General features: G+C 49.7%; 1 protein-coding gene across 1 annotated transcript in view; it reads right to left on the bottom strand.

The window, feature by feature from the left end:
- NPLOC4 (NPL4 homolog, ubiquitin recognition factor) overlaps positions 1–26,654 on the bottom strand; it is a 37,723-nt gene that overhangs the window by 3,560 nt on the left and 7,509 nt on the right. Inside the window, exons 5-14 of the mRNA XM_064150696.1 lie at positions 23,585–23,633; positions 22,669–22,763; positions 20,247–20,370; positions 19,475–19,654; positions 16,947–17,033; positions 14,763–14,834; positions 13,930–14,056; positions 11,115–11,275; positions 2,849–2,920; positions 729–824 (exon numbers count right to left, since the gene is read on the bottom strand). Coding sequence (XP_064006766.1) covers positions 729–824; positions 2,849–2,920; positions 11,115–11,275; positions 13,930–14,056; positions 14,763–14,834; positions 16,947–17,033; positions 19,475–19,654; positions 20,247–20,370; positions 22,669–22,763; positions 23,585–23,633 — 1,063 coding nt within the window. The remainder of the gene's footprint in view (positions 1–728; positions 825–2,848; positions 2,921–11,114; positions 11,276–13,929; positions 14,057–14,762; positions 14,835–16,946; positions 17,034–19,474; positions 19,655–20,246; positions 20,371–22,668; positions 22,764–23,584; positions 23,634–26,654) is intronic.

Genomic DNA, 26,654 nt, shown 5'->3' with positions numbered 1-26,654 from the left:
TACAGAGCAGACCTCAGACCCAGGAGAAGCTGAGCAGACCCCAGGCAGTTCAACTCAAAGCCCAAAGGATGCGAGACAGATGAGGACAAAGCACTCCCTTCCTCCCCATCTCCTCTTTCTTGGCTCTTGAATGTCCTCGGAAGTGAGGACCAATGCTGTTGCTGAACAGCAAAACCTCTCCTTCTCTGCTGACAGAACCACAATGGGCAGCAGCCCCGTCCTTGTGATGACTTCTGGAGGAAGCCCCTGACATCTCTGGCATGAGAAATGAGCTGTTGCTGCTTCAAAGCGACTCTTCTCGCTGCTGGCAACGTGAGTGCCTCGAGCTGTCCAGCAGCTGCCTCTGCTCAATGCTCTGGGCCTCTGGCAGTAAAAGGTCTGAGTCTTAAAAATCCTTATAAAAATGAAGAGCTGGAGCAAAAGAAAAGCCTTAGTCAGGGAGAAGTGGGTCCTGTGCTGGTACCACAGTGCTGGAGCCCCTCAGCCTCTCTGTGGTGCTGTCTAGGTGGCACGGAAGCGAGCAGCCTTGGTGCCTGTCACCAAACAGCCTGCTCGTCAGCATGCAGACACTGCTGCAGGCAGGAAGGTACTTGGCAAGTGCTTGACTGAATCATGACGAGGTGATTTAAGGCCACAACCACAGCTGCCCCCTTGCAGACAGCAGTGAGAGTGAGGGAGTGTGATGAGCCATCTGTAGGAACGAGGCTTTGTTAGGAATCACTTCTCACCTGAGTTTCTCCCAGCACGTCACGGTTCTCAATAGGGAACGGATTTTGAGAAATAGAAAAAGTGTAGACTGGATCCTTGGGGAAGGTCGTAGTAATCTGAAAATCCAAGAAAGGAGGATCAGAGCACTGACAGTGGGAAGCAAAGCTCCTGACAGAGCTCAGCCAGGAAGGGAATGAGGTTAACTACAGTGGGGATCTTCTGATGGCTTTTGACATTTCCAGTGATATTCCAATCAGTGCCCAGCAATCATTTCCAGCAGAGCTGGAGGGGGATAGACTGAGCTCACTCAGTACCATGCCATGGGGAGCATTCCTTGCTGCAAAGGCCACTGGGATGCAGCAGCTGTGCCCCATGCCCGACAGCTGCTGCTTGGGGTATCATCCTAGGGGTCATCTTAACACCAAAAGGTGACAAGGGAGAGTCACAGGGCAGCCACAGGAGTACTGCTCCCTTCAGGGCTGGAATGGGTGCCAAGAAAACAGCTTTTGCTGTTCGCTGAACAGAGTCACCCTGGGTGTGCTCACCCTGCCTCCTCCCTGTGCCAACAGAACAGAGAATGGGGGTAAGCCAGCATTGTGCCCTGGTTACTAAGCTCACAAGCTAGCATTTGGGCCAACTTCTGATGTTTAAACCAGTCCTAATTCTGGGGGTTTGGTGTCTGGTGTCAGTTACTGAGAGTTTGGCCCTGTGGGTGAGGCTCTTTGTAGAAAGAAGAGCAGAACCTCCTGCCAGGACAGGACTAACTGGAACAATGCCTTTCTTAAAAGAGACAAAACAAGATGCTTTGAATGTGCAGCTTTCCAGCCTGCTCCCAAATGCATGTTTCATCAATCTGTTTTCATCTTCATTACACCCCAGGTAGCCCAGAAACAGATGCCTCTACTACAGGAGCAATAAACGTGCCCAGTGCTGCTGGCTGGCACGGGGCACCCAAGGGCTCTGCACAATGGGCCCCTTGTTCTGGACACGACATTTCACTGTGTGAGTCACACATCCCAGTGCCAGCTCTGCCCCAGCGCTGCTCTGATAAGTGATACACACAGCAGATAGTAACTGGGGAAGAAGGACGAGGCAGTGGAAGCCTCCTGGCTGCCAGCTCCCCTGTGCCCGCGGGATGCTGCCTGTGCCAGGGGCAGCTGGACCAGACCGGTTGCTCCGGGTGGATTTAATAGTTGTTGGCACCACCTCAAACTCCAGTAATATCAGCTGTCATCTGAATTATTTGCCTTCCTGCCTTCCAAACCGTAACAGTTTTCTTTGAAGCCAAAGGGCAGAACCGTGCCCCGGTGCCTGGCAGCGCTTGCTCGCAGGCAGGCAGCAGCCCTCCTCTAGCCAAGCTGGGCTGTGAGCTCCCCTCCTCCAAGAAAAGGCATTTCTGTAACATCAGCCTGGTCTGCTGAGTCACTAAAAGGAGAAAGACTCTTAATTGCTGCTGAGAGAGAGACAATTGGAGCTTTCTAATTAGCAAGGTAGTGCCCAGCACACGTTATCTATGGGGCTGGCTTCGTGGCCATGTGCCAGCTCGCAGCTGTGATAAGACACCAGGCAGTGCCTTCCCGCAGAACAAACGTGTTCCCTGGCATCACACTGATCCCACGGAGCACTGCAGCTACACCACAGCACACTGCTTCTGTCCCTCACTGCTAGGAACGCCTGGCAGCAGAAGGGCAAAGAGGAAGAAAGAAAAGCTCTTTTAGAAGTCATCTAGAAGCTGCACCTAGTTTGAGTGGCCAAGGCAGGCACCCAAGAGAACTGTGAGCAGATCCACGGCATGAACTGGGCTCTAAACCCATCAATGGATGTTTAGCAAAACAAAAAAAAATGCTCAGCAGGTTATGGCTGGTCCACAGTGGGAAGGTTAAGGCAGTTTAAATAACTTAACCTGTAGAGCATAACTCTACTTCTCCCAACCAAACGGCTCAAACTTCAAGATCAATTTCATCTGCCAGCGGCTTCTTGATGATTAAGAGCTGAGCTTGGGGCAGTCGTTTTCAGTTGGTGTTCCCACAAGATTTGATCCCATACTTAGACCTTGGTTTGAGCCACTGTGTGAAAACACCAAGAGCTTCATTCCACCCTGACCATCTCCTGCTGAAAGCAAAGTGCAGTGAATACTTACGTCTATGATTAGGTACTCCACCGGGAGTGGGCGAGCCAGCTGCGTGATCTCATTGCCAAACTTGTCTATGTCCTGAAAGAAGCAGAGTTTGATTACTCCTCAGGTGGAAGTGGGGTGGAGCCTGAGGGATCCTGCCCTAGAGGCACCCACACAGGAGCCTGGAGATCCTCAGCTCTGGCAGATCACTCAGAAGAACCTCCTTGTATGTGGCTGGGTGCTGCAGAGCTGTGCAGTTCCCTGTAGCTCCTGGGGTCTACGGGAAGGCTGGAGAGGGAGTTTTCACAAGGGCATGTAGTGACAGGACAAGAGGTGATGGCTTTAAACTGAAAGAGGGGAGATTAGACTAAGGCAGACACTTCTTACAAGATGAGTGGTGAAACCTTGGAACAGGCTGTCCAGAGAAACTGGATGTCCCATCCCTGGAAGTGTTCAAGGGCAGGCTGGACGGGGCTCTGAACAACCAGATCTAGAGGAAAGTGTCCGTGCCCATGGCAGGGAGACTTGAACTAGATGACTTTGAGAGGTCCCTTCCAAACCAAACCATGCTGTGATTCGATGATCTCTGTGAGCAAGGACCTCTGCCTCCTCACAAACCGAGGAAGCCTGTGGTCACAAACCACCTTGGTCTCGTTTTCTTCAGTCACCACCACTGGAGAGGTGCTTGGCCTCACCTAAGATGTATAAATGCCATTTATGGAGCAGACCTGTCACAAAAGGGAGGGACAGCAGCACAGCTACTTTCTCAGCCAAGACAAACCTGACTTTCTGCATCCAACTCTGGCTTGGGAATTGGGAGGCCTGGGTCCTTTCTCATACACAGACCTGAAGAGCCAGCATCTCACAAGGCATAAACTTGTTTAGCGTTGCCAGACGAACTGAACATAAAGTTTAATTATGGAGAGAAACGGCCAGCATATGTTCATTAATCACAAAGTGACAATTAGATGTGATTTATGTCAAACACGCTGAGTTCAAACACAGCCTCAGAAATAAATTCATGAGAGCTGACACTTTTCATTAAAGATTCTGTAAGAGGGGGTTGTATTTTCTACCTAAATCATCACTTAACATGTTATAAATCATTCGCTGAGCCCCACATAAATCATACGCCCATAATTTCCAATCAGGGCCCTTACATTAAAGTTACATTTACTGAGCTCTCAGAAGTCCCAGTGGATGCAGGCAGGCCTAGAGCTGCCACACACTGGTGAAGCCGTCACCTCGACACCTTGGTGGCTTTGGGGGACCTCGGTGAGAAACTATGACCCCCACTTCTCCGGCAGGGTTGGGAACGACATTCCCTGGAGTGTTTCTTGTGGCTTTGAGGGGCGTTCCTCAGGCTGAGCCAGCAATCTCCAAGCACCAGGCCAAGCTGCCCGTGGTTGCCACCCTGCTGCCCCCAGTCCCTCTGTACACCACTCCCTTGCTGTCAGCACGTCTCGGTTATGCTCCTATCCACACAGCACAAATATGTGGGGCGGCAGCCAGCACCCCGCTCTCACGCTCTGCTTTCCTGGGACATGGCCCCAGCAGGCTCTGGCACGCTGCTCCCCTCCAGGCAGCAGCCCCCCTTTCCTGAGCCCCCTCCCCAAGCAGCCTCTGTCCCCAGGAATAGTTCCCTTTGTGGAAAAAATAAAATAAATAAATAAACCAAATCTACCTTCCAGCCTTTGAAGCTCCTTTTAAAAGCAATTCCGATAAGGATCTTTTCTCCTTGAACATGACAGGTTGTTGGGCCCTGTGGTTATTTCAGCAACGAGCCTGGTGGCTCGTGGCCTCAGATCTCTCTGCCTCTGACAGGAGCAGGAGGAGATGTGGAGCCTTTTCAGGGAGATCACAGGACCTGAAAGCTAACCTGCTTCTAGATCTCGGTGATACCACAAGAGGCAGGAATCAAATCCAATCAGACCGAATCAGGCTTCCCAAATAGAATCCTGCCCCTGCAAGAAAGAACCTGCAACAACTCACACATAATTAGCCCATCTGGAATTCATTTTCAAATCTAATTAAGTTCTAATATGCAGAAACATTTTTCCAGCACCTGTTCGTTTTAATCTCTGCCTCTGGGGATTTCCATGTTAAATGCCTCCTTTTTAGTGTCATGCTGCTGGGGCCTTCAAGATAGGAACCAGACTGTTGCTACCAAACTGGAGCCTTGCTCCCCCTACGCCGAAGACGTGTCCCGACCCTGCCCCTCTGCAGACAGAAAAGCCTCCCTGCAACACCAGCACTCTTCTCCAACCCCCACACACCACTATATTAAGCAATTATGTCTTAAAGACCTTAACAAATGTCAAGCTGGGAGAAGGATATCTTCATCCTCAACTTGGACCCAGTATGCTACTGCTGCGGCCCCCCAAGCTTGAAAACCCCAAAGCCATTAATGCTAAGCAGCAACCACCTCTAAGGAGAGGCCAGGAAAGGGTTAACAAAAGCACAATTATTTGGCTCCTGGACAAAAATCAAGCAGCAAGGCCTGGAGGATCTGGACAATGAATCATCCTGAAGACAGAAGCAAACTGGAGCTCGCGTGAGGCGCTGGGATGAGAGCTTTTGGAGCCAAGAGTTGCAAACGGATGAGGTCAAGCACAGAAGAGGCCGGGTGCCCCTGGCTGTGTGGCACACCTCTGTAGCACTGCCTGATGGCTGCAGTGGGCAAGGCTTTGGGGTGGCCTCGGGATTTTTGAGAGGGTGAGTGGAACGGCCATGCCAGGAGCTGTCAGAGTCAGGAGGGAGGCTCCTGCTCCGTGTCCCGGGACTGGACAGCAGTCAGCATCCCACGGTGTTAGCATCCCACGCTGTCAGCATCCCACACCATTGTTCCTCCTCACGGGTTCACTCTGCTGAAGCGCCCGTAGAGCTGAGCAGCTGTCTGTGCTCTCTGTGTTACAGCAGCTCTGCTCTTCCTGATGCTGATTTCCAAGAGCTTCACTGTTCAGCTCTGCCCCCTTGCACGGAGCAGCTGACGCGCAGAAACGAAGCCACTTCTCTAGGAGCAAGCGATAGGTCAGCAAGAGTTGAAACCCTTCTCAGGAGACTCCCCGTGAGCTAATCAAGCATCCTCCTGCCCAGAGCAGCTGGGACATTTAAGGCTAAGAAGGCTTTTCCAGTCCAGCCCAAAGCAGCACTGGGAGGAGGCCCATCAGGGGAAGTCCTTTGCTGCTAGTGAAAACTCCCTGTAGAAGCCTCCAGGCAGCCTGGCTATGGTGGCTACCCTGGGAAGAGGATTTCCAAGTGAAGGGGTAGAAGCAATGCTTGCCACACTGGGGACAGCCTGGCTCAGAGGTTCTCAGCTTTAATAAAAGCAGAGCCCTGGCCCAGAGCACTCCCAGGGCCACAGTGAACAGATGACAAGGCTCAGGCACCGCCTCAGCTGTGGTAAATGCAGCAAGCACACGCAGAAGTCTGTGAGGGCAAAGGGCTCTTTCCCAACACTGGTACCATTGTAAAGGGCTTTCATCTTACACCATCCCAAAGAAACTCTGGGGGAAAATTAAGGCAGCTGTAAACTGCAATTCATTGCAAGGATGACATCTTCATGTTTGCACTGAGCTGACACAAATACCTGTGATAAGAAACAAAGCCAGCCAGCCCCAAAATCCAATTATTCCAGTGCTTCAAAGGGTCTGCAAACATAGCAATCTCTCTCTCCCATTCAGTGAGAAACTGAGATGCCCATGAACCTACCAGTGGAGCAGAGTTAGGCAATGCTGCAGCAATGCAAAGTCTGGGGCTTGGCAGACTGACCACAGGGAGCTGGGAGTGGGTAGAGAACAGGCAAGGGTGCAGAGAGCCCGGCTGAAGGGATCACACCTGGCTGGGCACTGAGCACCACCTGCAAACAATTTCAGCTCTGGATAAAATCAACCCATGGTTTGGACTGTACAGTCTTAGTGAAACTGAAATCAGTGGGGTCTAGAGCACAAGCCTGGTGAGGAGCAGCTGAGGGTACTGGGGTTGCTTAGCCTGGGGTAAAGGAGGCTGTGGGGAGACCTGCTGGCTCTCTGCAACTCCCCGAAAGGAGGTTTAGAGCCAGGTGGGGGTTGGTCTCTTCTCCCTAGGAATAAAAAACAGGACAAGAGGAAATGGCCTCAAGTTGTGCCAACACAAGTTTAGGTTGGACATTTGGAACAATTTCTTCCCCAAAAGGGTTGTCAAGCCCTGGAACAGGCTGCCTAGGACAGCAGTCAAGTCCCCATCCCTGGAGTGGTATAAAAGATGTGTAGATGTGGTGCTGAAGGATGTGGTTTAAGGGTGGTCTTGGCAGCACTGGGTTAGCAGTTGGACTCAGTGATATTAAAAGTGTCTTCCAACTGAACAGATTTCAAGATTCTATTTCCTAGGACCAGGTGGACTAAGGAGATTGCTGAAGGGCAAAGAATAGGGAATGGAAAATACCCCTATGTGACATTCAGCTGGACTCTCCCTCAGCCAGTTGGGAATCAGAGTGAAGTAGCCATTGCAACATTGTCATCTTTACCTACACAGAGAGCAGTGACCTTGATTTGTGCCTCTGTGCCTCGACAGGTACAACTCCTTCAGGAGTTTCACTGCATTGAACTGGCTAAGAAGCTCGTCCTGGCTGTGCAAGATTCCAGCTGGAGACTCTGCTGCACTGTGACACTTCACAGAGAAGCTGGGAGGCTGCAGTGGGCGTTTTCTTCCTTCTGGCTCATCTTACCTGGAGAGGCATCTCACAGCAAAACAACTTGTAGTCATGGTCCCTAAAGCCCTTGGCTTCCATGCTAGAGCAAAGCTCCAGCCTTCACGAGCCAGGAAAGCAAGGGCCACATGTAGAAAGCTCACACTGCCAACTCCACCGGGGTGGTTTCTCTGAGCAGCAGGGCTGGTGGCCAACGTAAAGAGAATGGTAAAGAAATACAGGACTCACAGAGCCAGGGGCTCAGGAAAAATGCCTCGCCTGCAGAGGTGGGACAATGCTGGTGCCATTTCCAAAGTCATTTCCATTGGTGTCATTTCCAAAGAAGAAAGCCCATCGAGGTGAGTCAGGTTCAGCTGCAGCCCAGGGAGACCCTGGCAGCCCCCATTCCTGTTCCACAAACTGAAGAAGCTGTAAACTGTGGAAAACCAGCTCCCTGACCAGAGTCAGCCATTCCTCTCCTTCCAGGCCCCTCTCTCCCTGTGAAGTCCCTGAAGCTGCAGCTCTCCTGCCTGCAGCATTACCAGCTCAGATGCATTTTCTGATGTTCCTTGCTGAAATAACAACACCTACTGCCAGCTGAGGTAGAAGACAGCGGAGGTGCAACGTGACTGAAGCGCAGCTGTTGGCTTACACCGCGCCAGAGATGCCAGCAGCAGCACCTCTATTTGAGGGCTGAAGGTGGATCTACTGCTGAGGACAGATAGGGGAGTTCAATGGATTTTTGCCTTGCATCTGGATGCAGAATTGTTCCATAAATACATCTGCACGACACAAACATTGGCCTTCTGGTTCTCATCCAATTAGGATACATTTGTATAGCTCCTTTCATCCTAAAGGGCTTTTCAAATGAGCATTTGCATATCACACAGAAATAGCTGAGAGCCACTGAGAGCTTCTCGCTCCGAGACAAAATGCAGCAACTACTCAGAAGTGCAATTTCCCCCCCAAAGCCAGCTTGGGGAGAGCACAGAGGGGAAGCCTCGACATTGGAGACTGGAGACAAAGCTGCTCAGCTCTTGCAGTTTCAGCAGAGAACAAGGAGTGGGGTGCTTGAAGCAGCTGTCCTTTGCCACCAGGCCATGCACCGAGCTCCTGCCTCTCCCATTGTATTTAACCAAGGCTTTGACACCATCGTTGTCACCAACCCAGTAACTATGAGGTAGTGTCTCTGACCTCAAGCCTCGCAGGTTTAATGAGACCCCAAAGGTTTGCCCAGCCAGCAGTGACTAAGCTTTCCATTCATTTAAGAACATTACCAACAAAAAAAAAAATTAAGAGATCCTCCAGCCAAACACGTTTAAGGCTGAAGGACAATTCCACCCGCCCAAAGCAGTCCTCAAGCCTTCCTTGAGCACATCATGAAAAAGGCAATTAGGGAGAAGTTATAAAACACATGAAATAAGCTGCAGCCCGACCCAGTGAATCAGTGGCTGATGGAAATTTCCACCAAGGGCTGGAGCCATCGGTTAGCATTTTGTTTATCTCCCTGCTTCAGATTATTGAAGGGGAGTGAAGGTCTTATGGGAACACCCACCAGCTTCCTCCTCCTCCTCCCAGCAGCCAGGGTGGCCCACATGTGGGACACAGAGCTGCGGGACCTCCTGCGAGGCTGCACCCCGGCTGTGGCACAGCGCGGGCTCCTCTGGAGCGGGACTGCAGCACGCCAGGAGGTGATCTCATCTCCACGCTCAGGGCCAAGCCTTGCACGACTGAGCTCTGCTCTATCTAAATCGGACCTGGCTTATCAGCTCTGAAGAGCAGGCTGGCTGTGTGGCTAAGGAAAACCACACCAATCCCATCTACCTGTCCTCTGATTTTAGCTAAGAGGTGGCCTTTGTTTCCAAGTGGTGTCACGACAAGCAGCATGAAAGGGTGGAAGGGGAATCACAAATTGCATCTAATTCACCCAGACCATCATTGCCTGGTCTCAAGTTCAGGGCATACAGAATTTTTGACCAGCTCTATTTTTGTTGCTCATTTCAGCTGCCCCAAACAAAGGCTGCTTTGCTTACAGAATCATGGAATGGTTTGTGTTGGAAGAGACTTTCCAAGGACACCTAGTCCAACCCCCCTGCAGTCAGCACAGACATCTTCAACTAGAGCGGGTTGCTCCAAGGCCCTGTCCAACCTGACCTGGAATGGCTTCAGGAATGGAGCTTCTACCACCTCTTTGGCCAACCTGTAGCAGTGTTTCACTACCCTTGTAAGATTTTTCTTCTCTCTCTTCTAAATCTCCCTCTTTCAGTCTAAAATCATCACCTCTGACTGTCACAACAGGCCCTGCTAAAAAGTCTGTCCCCATCTTCCTTATCAGACCCTTTAAGTACTGATAGGCCACAAGGTCTTCCTGGAACCTTCTGTTCTCCAGGCAGAGCAACCCCAGCTCCCTCAGCCTGTCCTTGCAGCAGAGGGGTTCCAGCCCTCTGATCATTTTTGTGGCCTCCTTTGGACCTGCTCCAACAGGTCTGTGTCCTTCTTGTGCTGAGGTTCACACAGCTGGACACCAGAGGGTCTCACCAGAGTGAAGTATCCTGTGGTTCTTAACAGACAGCTTTAATGCAGGCAGCTGAGAGGGCTGGGAATATCAGACACAGACAAGAATGAGATAACTAACTCGGGTGATGGATGGCTAATTAGTTGGCAAGCAGTGCCATTAATTAATTCCTCTGTCCTTGCTCACAAGGCACCAACACACACACGTCTGAGAGGCAGTGCTATTAGCCTCCACAGAGATCCTCTGCCCAAATTTTTAACTCAGCCCTGCAGATATGCTGGGGCTGAAGATCTCCAGAAAGAACAGGCAAGGAAATGCTGACAGCCCATTCATCACCAGCAAGCTGTACTGGGAACTGCTGCAGACAGGTTCCATGCAGTGCTCTTGTGTGATGCTTCCTGTAAAGAGCAGTTTGGATCCACTCTGGATCTGTACATCTCCTTCTCTGCTCCTCAAGACCAGTTTTTGGAGTTTATTGCTTGACACAAACCCAGGATCTGGGCAAAAAGAGTAACCCCAGAGAGGAGCAGGCCCCGCTCCTGCCCTTGCTCTGAAAGCTTTCACACCTTCCTTTCATTACAGAGAAGCACGTGTAGGGCTGCCTATCCCCTTGCTGCATGAGCTACGCTGCCTTTTGCTGCATCTGCTGTCCAGTTAGTGCCTGGAAGTGTGTTGTACACAACTGAATCCCTGGCACCACCCAAGGAAACCGCCTCTTTCACCACACCGCTTGTGCCAGCAGGCCTCCTGCGGCTGCGCAGTGAGGAGCTGGACTCAGCTGGCATTCAAATCAACAGAGAAGCTTGGCAAATGCTGCCAACAAATAGGGGAGAGGAGGTGGATTCAGAGTGCTTCACACAGGCTCTTGGTGGCTCACTGCAGACCTCGTTTGGGAGCTGCATAGCCAATGGCTACTGCAAGCAGAACAGCAGGTTTACGAGGGGGAAACGGAGCTCATGCAGTTACTTTGCAGACATGTGGTGAACGGTTCCTACTGAAAATAGCTCAGACCTCAAAGACATCCTTTCCTGAGCTGGCCACACTCATCTCCAGACACTCAGCAGAGCTGGTTTATTGCAGCTCCCCCAGCCCAGGCATGCAGCCCTTACCTTATAGAACACATCAGGCACATACTGCTCGCTGCTGGACTCCTTGGCATAGCCCAGCTCTGGCGCATCTCGGCAGGGCAGCAAACACTCATCCCGGACCAGTGCCATGCACTGATTGGAGACCTGGTACCCTTCAAAGTGGACCTGGTTGTCGGGACCACCTGAAAGAGAAGAGGTTGGTTGGAAATGCCACATGAGATTGCTCAGTGTCACTGAGTTAAACTGGGTGCTTGACAGTCCCATAGGAGAGTGATGTGTGTGGTGTAATTCAGAGAGGGTCGAGCTGAAGAGCAACGTTACATGTGAGGGTCTTGCTAACAGCAAAGCATCACAGAATTGTTTTGGCTGGAAGAGACTTCTAAGATCATCAAGCCCAACCTTTGAGACATTCTTGGAAAGTGGCAAGATCAAACTGCATGGTAGAAGTACTTCTAGGCAAGAACTCTCTGGTTATGTAGCAACACACATTTTCACAGCTAGCCAAACAGGACAAACTCCTGAGCAACAGTGAAGCTGCCCTGTAGGAAGGCACCTGAGAGCATTACTACTCTTCAAAACAAAACCCAGGCACACAGCTTCTGTGAGCCCATTTCGGTTCCACGCTGCAGATTTGAGGGCTGGTCACTGAGTCATGCCCAGGCATATGAAGAAAAAGTGTTTTCCCAGCCTGTAAATGGCTGGCTTGGTGGAAACCTGACATGGAAAGTGGAAATTAAGAGCCTGGCTCACTGATAGATCACATGCTCTGCACTTTAATTTGGATAATGCAAGCAACATCAGGTCATATGTCATTAGAATACAACTGGAAAGAGATGATACAGACAGATGGTAGGAAAACGTTACTATTTCCAAACCTAGGAATTCAGCAGGGGATAGGAATTAATCCATGGAGAGGATTTAAAGGCAAAGTTGCTGCAAACTATCCAAATATATTTATACAGCACAAAAGGAAAGAATCAAGTATTTAAATAGAAACCTGATGGGCTGATTGAACAGAAGAGAATGGAATTATCTGGAACAGAAAAGAGGAAATATTCATTTTCTCCCCTTTGATCTCTAACCTCAATCACTCACTGCTCCAGAACAAACACTTCTAGAAATTAAACTTAGACCAAGACAGGGACAAGGCCTGAGCAAAGCTGCCCATCATTTTCTCAGTAAAACACCTTGCTTGAGAAAAAAAACAACCCCAAACCTACAAACCATCAACAGAAATAACTAAATAATAGTAATAAAACAGAGGCAGTGAGATACAGATCTATCTTTAATGAAAGATGGATGCGATTAGCAGTCTGGAATGTCCAGGCAGCTGTCTGACTGCAGAGGGTTGTTAACTGAAAGAGAGTGTTTTCACCAAAAAAGGCTGTGGGAACACTTACAAATCCTGGGCTCAGAGGAGGGGGATCTAATATCACACTTTCAGTTTTCACACTGGATGCTATTTGGAAGTCCTGTGGGTTTGGTTTGGGTTTTTTTTTGTTGTTGTTTTTTCATTGTGTTAAACAGACCCAGAACCTAACGTATCTGCTCCAGGGAAATTTTAAATGAATACATGTGTCATCCTGTGGAGAGCAGCAGACTGAACTTCTAGCACTGGAGCTCTCCCAGTGCACACTGACATCTCCCAGCGTGGCTCATTCCACAAGTGTCCCTGGAGATACACTCCAAAAAAGGGCTAAAATCAGGCTAAAAAGGCTAAAAGCATTTTGCAGCCTTCTCCATTTTATTCAGGCAAACAATAAAGACCTGGCTTGTATCAGGAGCAGTGTGGCCAGTAGGACAAGGGAGGTTATTCTGCCCCTGTACTCAGCACTGGTCAGGCCACACCTTGAGTGCTGTGTCCAGTTCTGGGCTCCTCAATTCAAGAGAGATGTTAAGATACTGGAATGTGTCCACAGAAGGGCAATGAAGCTGGTGAGGGGCCTGCAGCACAGCCCTGTGAAGAGAGGCTGAGGGAGCTGGGGGTGTGCAGCCTGGAGGAGGCTCAGGGGTGACCTCAATGCTGTCTACACCTGAAGGGAGGCTATAGCCAGGTGGGGTTGGTCTCTTCTCCCAGGCAAGCAGCCACAAAACAAAGGGACACAGCCTCAAGTTGTGCCAGGGGAGGTCTAGGCTGGATGTTAGGAGGAAGTTGTTGGCAGAGAGAGTGATTGGCATTGGAATGGGCTGCCCAGGGAGGTGGTGGAGTCGCCATCCCTGGGGGTGTTGAAGCAAAGCCTGGATGAGGCACTTAGTGCCATGGTCTGATTGATTGGCCAGGGCTGGGTGCTAGGTTGGACTGGCTGAGCTTGGAGGTCTCTTCCAACCTGGTTGATTCTATGATTCTAAAAAGTTTCTGAGCATGGAAAACAACAGCATCCTACATAAGGGCTTCCCTGATGGTGACACAAGGGAGATCAAGATCCCTCTTTTGTGCTGAAGCAGCCAGAGGTAACTCCCAGCACCTGGCTTGCCGTGGTTCCGCAGTGCCGCTTTCAGGCAACAGAATTTAAGGCTTCAAGATTAGAAACAGAAAAGTGAGCAACAGTTATTCCTCTGGCTGCAGGCAAAAAATGCTTTCTGGATCAGAGAGGCTCTGGGTTTGAGCCTCAATTAAGTTTCCTGCAGGGGACAGGGTAAATAATTGTGGAGAAAATAGCACAAAGAATGAAAAATTGTTGTACTTGATAGAGCAAGGCAAAGCCCCTGTTAAGCAGGACAGATGGGGACCAGGACGTCTGACAGCTCCTGGCAGAGCTGTATAATCTTCTTTGATTAGCAAGAGATAATTCAGGTGTAACCCAGAGAGGCAGGGCAAGCTGGGGCCAGTGTCTACCTGTAGCCACAACTGTGACAAACTTGGATCCAAAATGTCCATCTGGGGAAAGGCGACAGATGTTGGGCTGCTGGTTTTGAAAGTAGCCAGCTGTGATGCACTCTTCTGCACTCAGATAATAGGTGTCCTGAGGGAAGAGCAGAGAATGGAACAGATCCATGTCAGTCAAAAGGACACCGTGACGCAGCCTGGACCCATTTCCCTGGTCTGCAGCCAAGGCAAACGACCAACACCCCAGGAAGAGATGCTTTCGTAGAAAGCTGGGGCAGAGACTGGGGAAGAATGTGACGTGTCAGCTTCCCAGCCCTGAGGCTGGCTCTTGCCACCACTGTCCTGCTCCTGGTTCCACCCAGCCTTACACACTTTTTTTTCCCCCTTTCTCTTAGCAGGGTTTCGTTTTCCATATAGGGACATCTTTGATTTCAGAGTTACAGGAAGCCCTGAAGGTCAAAGTTTGAGCCATGTCTCACAAAGCCCAGCCCACAGGAACATCCTCTGACTCAGTCACTTTTGCTCGTCGTGTTTGTGCCTCTCACTGCCTCTACTCCATTAAACTGTCTTAAAACATCATTTCCTTTGAGCAGGGTGGAGGTGAAGGAAAGCAGGCAGCTTTGCATCCATCCAAACAGCTTTGACCCCCTACCAGTGCCGTTTGAGCTCAAGCTCCTCCTCCTCCAGAAGCTTCTGAAAGACCCCATTTCACAAAAATTGCATCCTCAGCCCTGCTCTGTTCTCTTCTTGGTGCTGCCTGTTTATGTGATTACACAAACCCTCAGCCCCAGCAGCTGGAATCAGATGAGTTTAGGCGATTTAGCTGCACACTTGCATCTCACCTTGTTCCTGCTGTATCGAACAGTCCCTTTCCGTGTGTCCTCAGAGACCAGATCAGTGAATATCCAACCAACCTAGAGGGAAGTGTCACAGAGAAAGTTGCTTTAAGAACTAAGGGGGGAAAAAAAATGCAAAACCCAAACCAGAAGAGCACTTTGATACATTTTCTCCTAGCAGGACAAGATGTTCTTGGCTCCTCACACAGCCCTGCTGTACGCTGCCTGGAGGAAATGGCTCTCCCAGCTGTGCTGGGCCCATTTGAATCCCATTTCCAGGAGCAGCGTGCCAGCTGGCCGGCCACGGGCACCTGCAGCTTTATGTTTCACTATGGAATATTTTTTCATGGAAAGATCTGGAGGCTGCAAGAGGCCTCTCAGCCACTACCTCCTCCCACCCACAGCAGAAAGCATTTCCTATTGAGCATTCAGAGCAGAGCGAGTCGGGAGCGCCAGCGGATGACAAAGCAGCTCACATGGTCGCGTTGTGAACCTCGCAGTCACTCGTTAAGATCAAGCTCCTCTGTTCCCACCGGAGCATGATTCATTCCAAATCAGACTCTGCTCTGATCCAAAAACACACATCCCTGCTTTCTGCATTGTTTGCACATAGCAGTGTGGATGTGTACACACACACACCCTGCCTGACCCCTTGACGGCCCCCACCCGCCCTCTCCTGACCAGCTCCCACAGCATTAACCCTTCAGGGGGAGAACTGCTGATTCAGAGCCCAGAGAGACAACAACCTGCAGCCAGGAGTAAACTGTGTTCTCCTCCTCTACTCTGCCCTAGCAAGGCCACATTTGGAGTACTGGGTTCAGTTCTGGGCTCCACAGTTCAAGGGAGGCAGGGAACTACTGGAGAGAGTCCAGCAGAGGCTACCAAGAGGGAAGTGCAACAAGGAGGAAAAGCTGAGACACCTGGGGCTGTTCAGTATGGAGAAGAGGTCTCAGACTGAGAGGGGATCATCTCAATGCTGCTCAATAGATACAGGGTGGACAACAAGAGGATGGGATCAGACTCTTCTCTGTGGTGGCCAGCAACAGGGCAAGGTGCAATGAGCACAAACTGGAACCCAGGAGGTTCCCTCTGAATGTGAGGTTTCTTTGCTGTCAGGGTGCTGGAGCCCTGGAGCAGGCTGCCCAGAGAGACTGTGGAACCTCCTTCTCTGTAGAGATTCCAAGTCTGCCTGGATGTGACCCTGGGCAACCTGCTCTGAGTGACCCTGATTTAGCAGGAGGGTTGGACCAGATGATCTCCAGAGGTCCCTTCCAGCATGCTGTGATTCTGTGAGATGTGTTAAGTCGTATTGATTAAAAATATCTGATGGGAGAAGGAGAGGAAAAGCCTGGAAATAAATAACACACACAGAAGCTTTGCTTCAGAGTCTGGCAAAAGGCTGAAGATCTTATCTTCAGAGAACAAAAGGCCTCACCACAGATGTTGACAGTCTACCGTACTGAGTCTTTTCTGATTTGTGTTTTCTTTAGCAAGTCAAATCTTGTTTGTGTACATCACACTCCTGCCATTCACACAATACCAAAAGCTTGCCCCAGACTGGAAAATATCCGTGCAGGTTTGAGAGCTGTCAGCACAGCAGTGGATCCCAACACTCCTATGTCCTGACTGGATGACCAGCAGGCTGCAGGCACAACAGCTGAGGCTTTGTGGCTGAGGGACCTAAATCAACGCACAGATTAACTCACTGCAACCTGCCTGGGCAGCATCAGGAGATACGACCCCCACGGAGGGGAATAAAAAGCAAACAGAAGCCTCTCTGCTCCTGGTAGTGGAGCATAGACTCTTGGTAGTGGAGCAAAGGAAGAACGAATTCAGAAGGCAACTCCTGCTACATCTGGGCCAAATTAGCACTCACTGGGGAGACGTTACCAGGAGTAGTTCCTATCTGAGGAGAAATAAAGGGAAAACCATGATTCTGCTTCTTTGCTGCTGCCTTTGATGTCATTCATGACAGAGCCTGCTGACATCAGCTGCACAGCCCTGCTAGATGCTTGTGCTCAGGAAAATGCTCTCATTTTGTTTTCCCTATCTAAAAGCCTGAGAGCAACCAACACTTCAGCTCAATTTCAGATGTGCCCAAAGGGTCTTGAATCACCCTCTGGAGCTGATGAGAACTGCTGATTGCTTTCTTCATGGCCAAAGACACAGGAGATCTGACAACATCCTAACCTTTCTCAGCCCAAGCTTTGCAGCGATCTCATCCACCACCTCTGCTTTTGGATCATCCAGGATCTCCAGGCTGTTCTGGGTACCGATCTGCAGCAAAGAAAAACTCGTTGGTGAGACTGGACAGGAAAAAAAACATAGCACAGGCCACTGGCAGGAGTGAGGCAGAGGGATGGAAGCAGAGGTCTGGGTTTCCCCTTCAGCCTTGCCACTGACTGTTTTCACCCCAGAGACCTCCTTTCCTCACAGACTCATCCTGTCAGAGCTCTTCAAGCTGTTTGCAAACTAAGCTGAGATTTATGAATGAAAGACTCAGCATTTACAAGCAGGTCACTGCTGTTTCCAAGCACTTTGGAGAAGGAAAGATATTATAGGTTTTTTTTATTTCCCCAAAGCTCTGCATGTTCAATCTGCCAGTTTTGTTTGTTTGAATTTCTGAGCAGCAGAGAGGCAGAAATCCAGTGAATCCCAGAGCCCACGCCCAAGCCTTCCCCCCACACTCCAGAAAGCACAGCTCCATCTGGGTGTGTTTCAGAGGGTGCAAGGAGATGCCGTGTCAGGCAGAGCAGAGGCTGCTTGCCAGCAGAGCAAAAGCTTCCATGCTTTTACCAGGAGCTTCCAAAGCTGGGGCTTGACAGCAATACCAAAACAACAGAGGGGATGGCTCTGCTCAGGTTGGAAAGAGAAGAACTCTTCTAAAAGGCATTTCTGTTCTGACACACACTTGCTCCCAATGATCCATTTGCTCTTTTGCTGCTGACAAATCTGTTGTTTTAGGCTGCAGAAATCACTAAGAGGAAGCAAACACAGGACCCACTACGGTGTGATTGTGTACACTTAGAAAAGTGACTTTGATCAGCGGTGAGACGCCCCATGGGCAAACTCATCGTCAGGCTGAGCCTTGTGCTGTGGGCAGAGTGGCTTTTCCACCTCCATTTTCAGTCCTCCAGACAACGAATTCAGCCTGTGTGTTCCCCGGGAGGTCAGGCTCGGCAGGACGGAGCGCGGTGCTGGTGGTGCCGTGCACCATCTAGTGGAGACCTGCTCTGAAGCATCAGATCTCACCCTCAGCCTCTCTGATACGGCAACAGCAGACCGTGTTTTTTGTCTAATTAAGCTGATTACATTTACCAATTGATAAGAAACTGAAGCAAAGGCCAAGAGGTTTTTTTTCTTCCTGGTCTGGAATTTGTTTTCAAGCTGCTCCATGCCAAAACTGGGCAACAAATAGCAGGTCTAATGAGGAGAGGATGAGAGAGATGGGACTGTTCAGTTTGAAGAGGAGGAGGCTGAGAGGAGACCTTATTGCTCTCTACAGCTACCTGAAAGAAGGTTGTAGGGAGGGTGGTCTCTTCTCCCAGGTAACTAACAACAGGACAAGAGGTAATGGCCTCAAGCTGGGCCAGGTGAGGTTTAAGTTGGATATCTGGAAGAATTTCTTTACTGCAAGAGTGGTCAGGGATTGGAACAGGCTGCCCAGGGAGGTGGTGGAGTTACCAAAACCCTGCAGGTGTTAAAAAAATACGAGGAGATGTGGCAAATTGGGGCATGGTTTAGTGATCATGGAGGTGTTAGGGGTAAGGCTGGACTTGATCTTAGAGGTGTTTTCCAACCTGAATGATTCTATGAAAACCTTGGGAATCCAGTGCCCATGCAAAATGAAATCTATTATGAAGTCTCTCCAGCTTTAAACATCTGAGCAAAGGGTACTGGAAAGGAAAGTGTAGAAGTAACAAAAGACAAATCTGGGCTTTAAGATTCTTTCAGTGGAAATATCTGACAGGAACATTAAAGACATAACTTCCAGGATCACAGAATTGTTTGGGTTGGAAGAGACCTTTAAGATCACTAACCCAAACAATAATCATTCCCTCACAGCACTGTCTCCCTGATGGAGCTGCAGTTTGTCCCCTTGTACTCAGCTCTGGTGAGGCCACACCTTGAGTATTGTGTTTGGTTTTGGGCACCACAATACAAGAAAGATGTGGAGGTGCTGGAGCAGGTCCAGAGGAGGGCAACAAAGCTGGGGAAGGGCCTCGGGGATGAATCTTATGAGGAGCAACAGAGGGAGCTGGGGATGGTTAGTGTGAAAAAGAGGAGGCTGAGGGGAGACCTCACTGCTGTCTACAGCTACCTGAAAGGACGTTGTGGAGAGGCTGCTGCTGGGCTCTTCTCACAGGTAACTGGATACAGGACAAAGGGGAATATCCTCAAGCTGAGACTGGGGAGGTTTACTTTGGACATTAGGAAAACGTTTTTCACATAGAGAGTGGTCAGGGACTGGAATGAGCTGCCCAGGGAGGTGGTGGTAGAGTCACCCACCCTAGATGTGTTTAAGGGTGGTTTGGATGTGGTGCTTAGGGCTACGGTTTAAGGTGAATCTTGCAGAGTAGGGTTAGAGGTTGGACTTGGTGATCCTGAGGGGCTTTTCCAACCTGAATGCGTCTGTGATTCTGTGGAAACACTGAGCAAGGTTTCCACGTTCCCTGATAATCTGAGTCACCACTGACACCACAGCACCCAGCTTTTACCTGGGGGGGTTCGTAGATGGCAGCGACCTCGGCCCGGATGCCCAGAGGGATGTCTTTGTGCTCCGTGTAGCGGCCGTAGAGGTACCCGAGGTGCTGGTTTCCTGTCTTCCTCCAGAAGTCGAGGAAGCGATCTGCAATTGTGTGGTTCTCAAACATGATGTTGTCAACATGCCTGTATTTCTGTTTGACAAAGTTCAAGCGTCAGGCCATCCTCCACTCGCTCCGTTTGCCTTCTCGCCAGCACCTTCCCTTTGCAGCCAAATCCTCCCCCGGTCCGCAGGGACAGGGGCTTGGTCCCTCCCCCTCTCCCCTCTGCTGCCTTCAAGCACTGCTCCCCTGCCCAGTAAGCAGAAGCCACCACAGGCTGGTGCATGGGGAAGCACTGAGCACCCTCAAAGCACACCATCAGCTTGGCTTCTTTCCTAGGGCCCTTACTCCCAGAGCTTTTGGAACTGAAAAAAAGACACTGAAATTTGAGGGGAGACAAGGAGGAACAGCAGGTAGCCTTCTGGATGCCAGGAGGAAAGAGAGTGGAGATTCACTGCTAGGGGTGCCAGCTCAGGTGTCCTCCATGTTAAGAGGAAACTGCTGAACTGGACACATTTTGGAGCCCTTTCCTGCAAGGACTAAAGACCTTAGCAGCCATTTCCCTGAGTACTGCCAATATGCAAAGGCTTTGTGCTCCAAGTTGGCTGTTCTTGAAGCCATCTCTCCAAAAATAAAAGTCCCCTCTCAGCTTTAAGCACAAGGACTCCTGTGAGCTCTGTCTCACCTGCCTATTGAGAGTGATGGCACTGGGCTGGCACTTTGTGCAGATGCCTTCTGGCCAAGGAGGGTGCCCTTCACAGCCTGACTTGATCTTGCAGCTGATGTTTTCCAGGGCGACAAATTTCCCCCTGCAAGAAGAAAAAGAGAAGGCTGCTGTTAGCACAGTAAAAGCTTTTGGGTCTCAAAAACAGCTAGAAATACCACTAAGGAGACAGAGCAGGGGAGACACAGTGGCACCAATGCTTTGCACCCTCAGAGGATCTCAAAACACTCTGCAAACTGTGCTCCTGCAGATCCAAAGTAACCCCCACTGCCTCCTCAGTGAAGGAGGGGAGGTCACAGGGCTGATGTGTGCTCCTCAACCCAGCTCCTGAGCAGATATTTGAGCAAAAGCAGAGACAAAAAACTCACAGGACCCTGGCTTAAACAATTTACACAGCACGTGGGAAGAAACAGGGCAAATCAGAGCTCCTTTCATGGGCATGAGGCTTCCTGCAAAGGGAAGTTCCTGTCAAATCAAAGCGTTACAGACTCAAGCTGCATCTCACAAAGACACTGAAAAATTCTCAGTGGCATTTAGGAGCAGGAGGGAGAAGGTTACACTTCTGCAAACTTACCTAAAGGAGCTGAATTCAGAGCACAGTGGGCTCCCCCCAACACCACCCAAGGGGACCTTTAGATTCCTGCACTGAGCATATGTGCCACAGTGAGGCACAAAGAAATAAATGCTGCTTTCAGTGCTTCCTCTCTCTGCTCTGCTGTGTCACCACAGCAGCCTCCACCCCACCACGGGGCAGGATGCCTTATTTTCCAGTTGCTAAGTGGTGAACCACAGCATCATGACAAGAAAAAGTTTCACTGAGACCACAGCAAGCATGGGACAGAGCAGAAGGAGGCCCTGAGGAGTGTTACCCTCATCTGTCACAGAATGCCAGACTGGTGTGGGTTGGAAGGGACCTCTGGAGATCATCTAGTCCAACTCACATCTCTAGGTTAAGAAAAGCCTTTGCTGAACAAAAGCTTAGGAGGAAATTCTTCACAGAGAGAGTGATTGGCATTGGAATGGGCTGCCCAGGGAGGTGCTGGAGTTGCTGTCCCTGGAGGTGTTCAAGCAAAGCCTGGCTGAGGCACTTAGTGCCATGGTCTGGTTGATTGGCCGGGGCTGGGTGCTAGGTTGGACTGGCTGAGCTTGGAGGTCTCTTCCAACCTGGTTGATTCTATGATTCCCAGCTCCACCAGTCTCAGTGCTTCTCCATAAGATTTAAACCCCAAATTTGGAGCTTGGTATAATTAGGGAACCTCTTCCATCTGGCCTTCTTCTCTCATTGCTTTACTGGAAGCAATTCAACTGAGACAGCAAAAGGAAAGGAAAAAAGAAGAAGGAAGGACAGAAGGAAGGAAGGAGACAAAAAAGGGTAAATTTTCTATTTTCCCCATGCCTTTGTTTTTATTTTTGTTGCCTTTTATTTTATTTTTTGCCTTCCTTTCTTTCCTAAGATCTTATTTCTCCTTAGATCTTAGACTTGTTCTCTTGGGGGTTGGACTTGATGATCTCTTTGGGTCCCTTCTGTGCTAGTTTGAAGCTAGCTAGAATGTTTTGGTGAGAAGAACTAGATTACAAGCTGTGAAAAGGAAAACAGAATGTCTACCTCACTCACAGGCTTACTCAGAGATACAAGAAGAAGAATCCAAACACAGATAACTCACTTCTCCTTGGGGCATTGCCTGAACTGCTTTTCTCTCTAGCCTCTATGCTGTCTCTCTCATTAATCCACTTTGCTTCCAAACCCCCTGGCCGAACCTCCATTCTTCCTTGGGACTGTGGTAAGGTTGAGAGGGGTAAGTGGAAGGGTGGTTGGGAGCCCCTCCTGGGGACTCAGGTTTCTGGGAGGGCAGGGACACAGTCTCAAGTTGTGCCAGGGTAGGTATAGGCTGGATATTAGGAAGAAGATCTTCACAGAGAGAGTGATTTCCCATTGGAATGGGCTGCCCAGGGAGGTGGTGGAGGCACCGTCCCTGGGGGTCTTCAAGAAAAGACTGGATGAGGCACTTAGTGCCATGGTCTAGTTGACTGGATAGGGCTAGGTGATAGGTTGGACTGGATGATCTTGGAGGTCTCTTCCAACCTGGCTGATTCTATGATTCTATTACCTTTTACCTTGTATATTTCTGTATATACTGTAAATATTTGCTTGTATATTGAGCTAAGCTGTAAATAATAAGCTTCATTCAACTTCCAGAGCTGGCTAAGTCTAGTCTGGGTGATTTCCAAAGTGTAGGGGGGCAGGGAGCACCCAAACCATCACACCTTCCAACTCCTAACATCCTCAGTAGCTGTATCTGGTGAGACCTCTCTGTCCTTTCATTCTTATTTTAAGAAAGAAGCCCCAAACAGATTCCCTTTTTCAACACAAAGATTTCCTTACTTGTCTGCCCCACCGGTCAGCTTCCTGATGTAGGCATGGAAGGACATGTGCTTCACAGGAGGTTCCAGATGGTTTAAATAATCTTCATCAAAAGGCTGCCAAAAAAAAAAGAAACCAAACCCAAAACCCAAACCACCACACAAAGAGAAGTCAGGTCAGACACCTGTCTGGTGACACACTGATCACTACACAAATGGATGTTCTAGGATCAGCCTCACTGCTTCTCAATGTGGAAACAATCAAGAGCATTTTAGGCTCAAGGTGGCTCCCAGTGTGACAGCAACAGTGAGGCTTTGCCACAATCAGTTTTGTTATCACCTCCTGTTTCTAGAACAGACTGGCTCCACAAATCAGAGTGAGCCTCAAAAGTAAAATGCCTTCCCCCCCGACCTTGTAAATATCTAACACCAAGCAAAGAACTCAGCTGCTCAAACAAGGCCAAAGAACTTTCTGAGCATGCAGTGGAGAAGCAGAAAAACAACCATAGTGGCTTATGGGGACTTCAGGGGGATTGCTGTTTCCTGTCATAAATTCTACAGCTCAGTTCTTTCCTAGGTGTCACTAAAGTCCCCACCAGCCTGAACAAGATGGGGTTAAACTGGGACATGCTGGAACCCATGACAGAGGTTGAGAGTGGATCCAGGCAAGAGTGAAGAGGGAGGCAAACTGGAGCTTTTCTAAAGTGATTTCTGATCAGTTCATCACAGCAGAAAGCCAGCATCAACCAGAATAAGCCCAGGGTCATGAAGGCCAAGGGCTCCAGTGATCCTGCATGGATTCCTGGCAGGATTCTGACCCAGAGCTGCCACCTCTCTGGCCAGCACTCTGAGGAAAAGCCTTTGTACTGAAAGAACTTAAATCCAAGAGGATATATTTTTGTATCAGTTCCCAAAACACCTTCTTAGGAGGCTCTTACCTCCAGAGGTACACAGTGGACACATTTACCCAAGGGGCTGTGGTGACACCTATGCAAAGAGAAACAGAAGCAGCATTAAATCTTCTTTAATAAGGGAAAAGCTAGCCTGTAAAAGCTGCTCTAGCAGTTCTGGTGTGGAAGATCTGTACGATCACACAGCTCCAGGCAATTCTCCACCCTCCAGGGAATATTAGAGGGGTCACCACAAGATAAGCTCACATAAAGAGGCAGCCCCAGCTGTGGGTTAAGTCTGAGTCCCAGGTCACGATCAAACCCTCCTCCTGTCCCCACGGCAGGCAAATGGCTCTGCAGACAGCCACGTGAGCAGATGGCAGATCACAGCTTCTCTAGTTTTACAACCCCGTGTTTGGGTTGTGTTTCAATTCAGAGAACTTTAGATCAACGTCACTGGGCTGGCCCGGGTGGTTTTAACAAAAAAGGATGAATGTTTGAGTTGTCTTTATCAGGCACCAGAGAATGGCCTGGAGCAAACAGGGAAATGTGTGTTTACAGGACAGATAAAGACCTGCTTGGTAAAGTTACAAAACAGGGGAAAACATCTCCTCCTGAGGCCAATACCTTAAAGAAACCTCAAAACAAGAACAAAATCCTCCCCCCCACACACACCCCTGCCCCAGTGCTCATTTTCCACGACAGGCCTCTAGAGAGGAGCAAGGATGTTGGCTGTCTTAAAATGGATGAGATCCAGTTGCAGCATTGCTTTTAACAAAGTCCTGTGGTAGATAATGCACATAAAGGACCACTAAAGGCTGCTAATGCACTCAGACAAGGCCAGCACCCCTTCATGTTTGGATTGATCTGTGCTGACAAACACAGGAACAAACCCAGACACGCTTGTTTTGTCGTAAATACCCAACCGTGGTGCTTTGGCTCCCTGCTAAGAACAATACCTTCCTTTATTCCTTTGAAAAACGTGGTCGAGTTAAAGACAATGTTTTTGCCATGGAGTGGTGGCTTTTGCCTTTGTTGTTTCAGTAATGTGACATTTCCCTCCTTTCTCATCAGCCTGAAAAGGTTAGATAGGGGATTTGCCACACACAGGCAACGTCTCTCCAAACTTCCTTGCTGCTGCAGCACTAAAGATAACCCACATGGAAGACAGCACCGTGGGGAAGGGTGAACCATTCTGGTTTGGACACGACCCCTGCCTGCCTTTGAACGTTTTCACTCAAGCCCCTTCCAGGGGTTACTTTGCAAAAGGGTCCAGCCCCAAGCCAACAACCAGTACAGACATCAGGCCAGGAGCCAACTGGGGGAGCAATAAAGAACAACCATCCAGACAAGAAGACATTTTAGCAGCAGCAGTGTAGATTTATGGTGGTATTAACTCACCATTGTATTAGTGCTTTCATGAAAAAATACAAGCTGCTTTGTTTACCTAAGCCTCTTGCAGCTAAGAGCTTTGGCAAAGCTAAATGCTGTTGCATTTCTAGGAGCAAAATGGGTGCCCTGGTTTCACAGAAAGGCACATGATGGAAAGGAAGCCAAAAATTAAGCAGGAAGAGGCCCAAATCCAACTTCCACGTCTCTGCCATTGGGTATTTCCACTCATTCCTTCCATTTCTGTGTTTTTCCTTTAGGAGGAAATCTTATCAGTGGATCTTATCAATGCCTAAAGGGCAGTGGTCAAAAGGATATGGGCAGATCCTTTTCACTGGTGTCCAGCAACAGGACAAGGGGCAATGAACACAAACTGGAACACAGCGGATTCCATCTGAATGTGAGCAAGAACTGCTTTGCTGTGAGGGTGCTGGAACCCTGCACCAGGCTGTCCAAAGAGGTTGTGGAGTCTCTTTCTCTAGAGGGATTCTAAACCGGCCTGGACACTGTGATCTTGGGCAATCTGCTTTGGGTGACCCTGCCTGAGCAGGGGGTAGGGAGTGCATGCTCTCCAAAGGTCCCTTCCAGACCTCACCATGCTGGGATTCTGTGGTTCTTGAGGAGTGGCTGGATCTGGAGCCACAGAAGTACTCCTGCTAGGTGAGGTGCCACATGCACCAGTGTCACAGACAGTGGCACAGGACCACGTCAGCTCTACCCGAGCAGGGAGAGGCTACACAGAAATGGTGAGAGAGCTCAGGTCTTTCTTTCTACAGGCTCTGACAGGAGCCACCTGTGACTTAGAAACTAAATCTGACCTTGGTGCTCAGCCTCAACTGCTTTAGCAACAGCTCTGACCAAAAGGGTGTTTCATAGAATGACAGAATCCTAGAGGGACCTCAGAGATCATCCACTCAAATTCCCCTGCCATGGGCAGGGACACCTCTCAACTAGCCTTGGTTGCCCAAGAATGGTTTGGGTTGGAAGATCCTCTGCTGACAGCTTCCTGTTCTCAGAGCCCAGTCCAACCTGACCTTGAATGTTTCCAGGGATGGGACATCCACAACCTCTCTGGACAACCTGCACCAATGTTTCACCATCCTCATGGTGAAGAAATTCTTCCTAACATCTAGCCTAAATCTATCCTCTTTCAGTTTTAAACCATCAGCCCTCATCCTATCACTACACTGATAAGGAATTATCCTGTCAGCACAGCTCTTGCCAGATGAGACCTGGCCCTGCTACCTCATGTGGCCATTACCTCAGTACTCAAGCAAGAGGGAACTGCATACTGAGACCATATGGACCAGAAGCTACTGCAAAGATCAGGCCCTTGCTCATTAAACCTGCCACACACAGCACCAGCTGCCAGGACATCCCAGGGAACAATTCAAAGTATTCATTTTAATCCAGAGAGCCCCAAAGGTTTTAGGAGCACAAGTTCCATAGCTGGGGCCACCTTGGTCAGAACAATAGATGTTCTGAATGAAGCCTTCCTGGCAAAGACTCTGGGATTTTGGTATCTGCTTCCTTCCTCAGCTCACCAGAGCTCAATTTAACCTTCCTGGACAATGGCAAAGGCTGCTTTTCCCTTGTGAATGTTTCAAAGGCAGTGAGGTATGGAGCAGGGGGCTCAGAGGGCAGTTCCCACCGCCTGCTTCCTGGCTGCTGTGCTCAGACAAGACGTTAGGAGCTCTGGGGAGGCACAGATGCATCAGCGGGAACAAAC

This window comes from Pogoniulus pusillus, chromosome 11, assembly GCF_015220805.1.
Source record: "Pogoniulus pusillus isolate bPogPus1 chromosome 11, bPogPus1.pri, whole genome shotgun sequence".
In the NCBI taxonomy this organism is placed as follows: domain Eukaryota; kingdom Metazoa; phylum Chordata; class Aves; order Piciformes; family Lybiidae; genus Pogoniulus; species Pogoniulus pusillus.
This window is presented reverse-complemented; position numbering and strand designations above follow the sequence as displayed.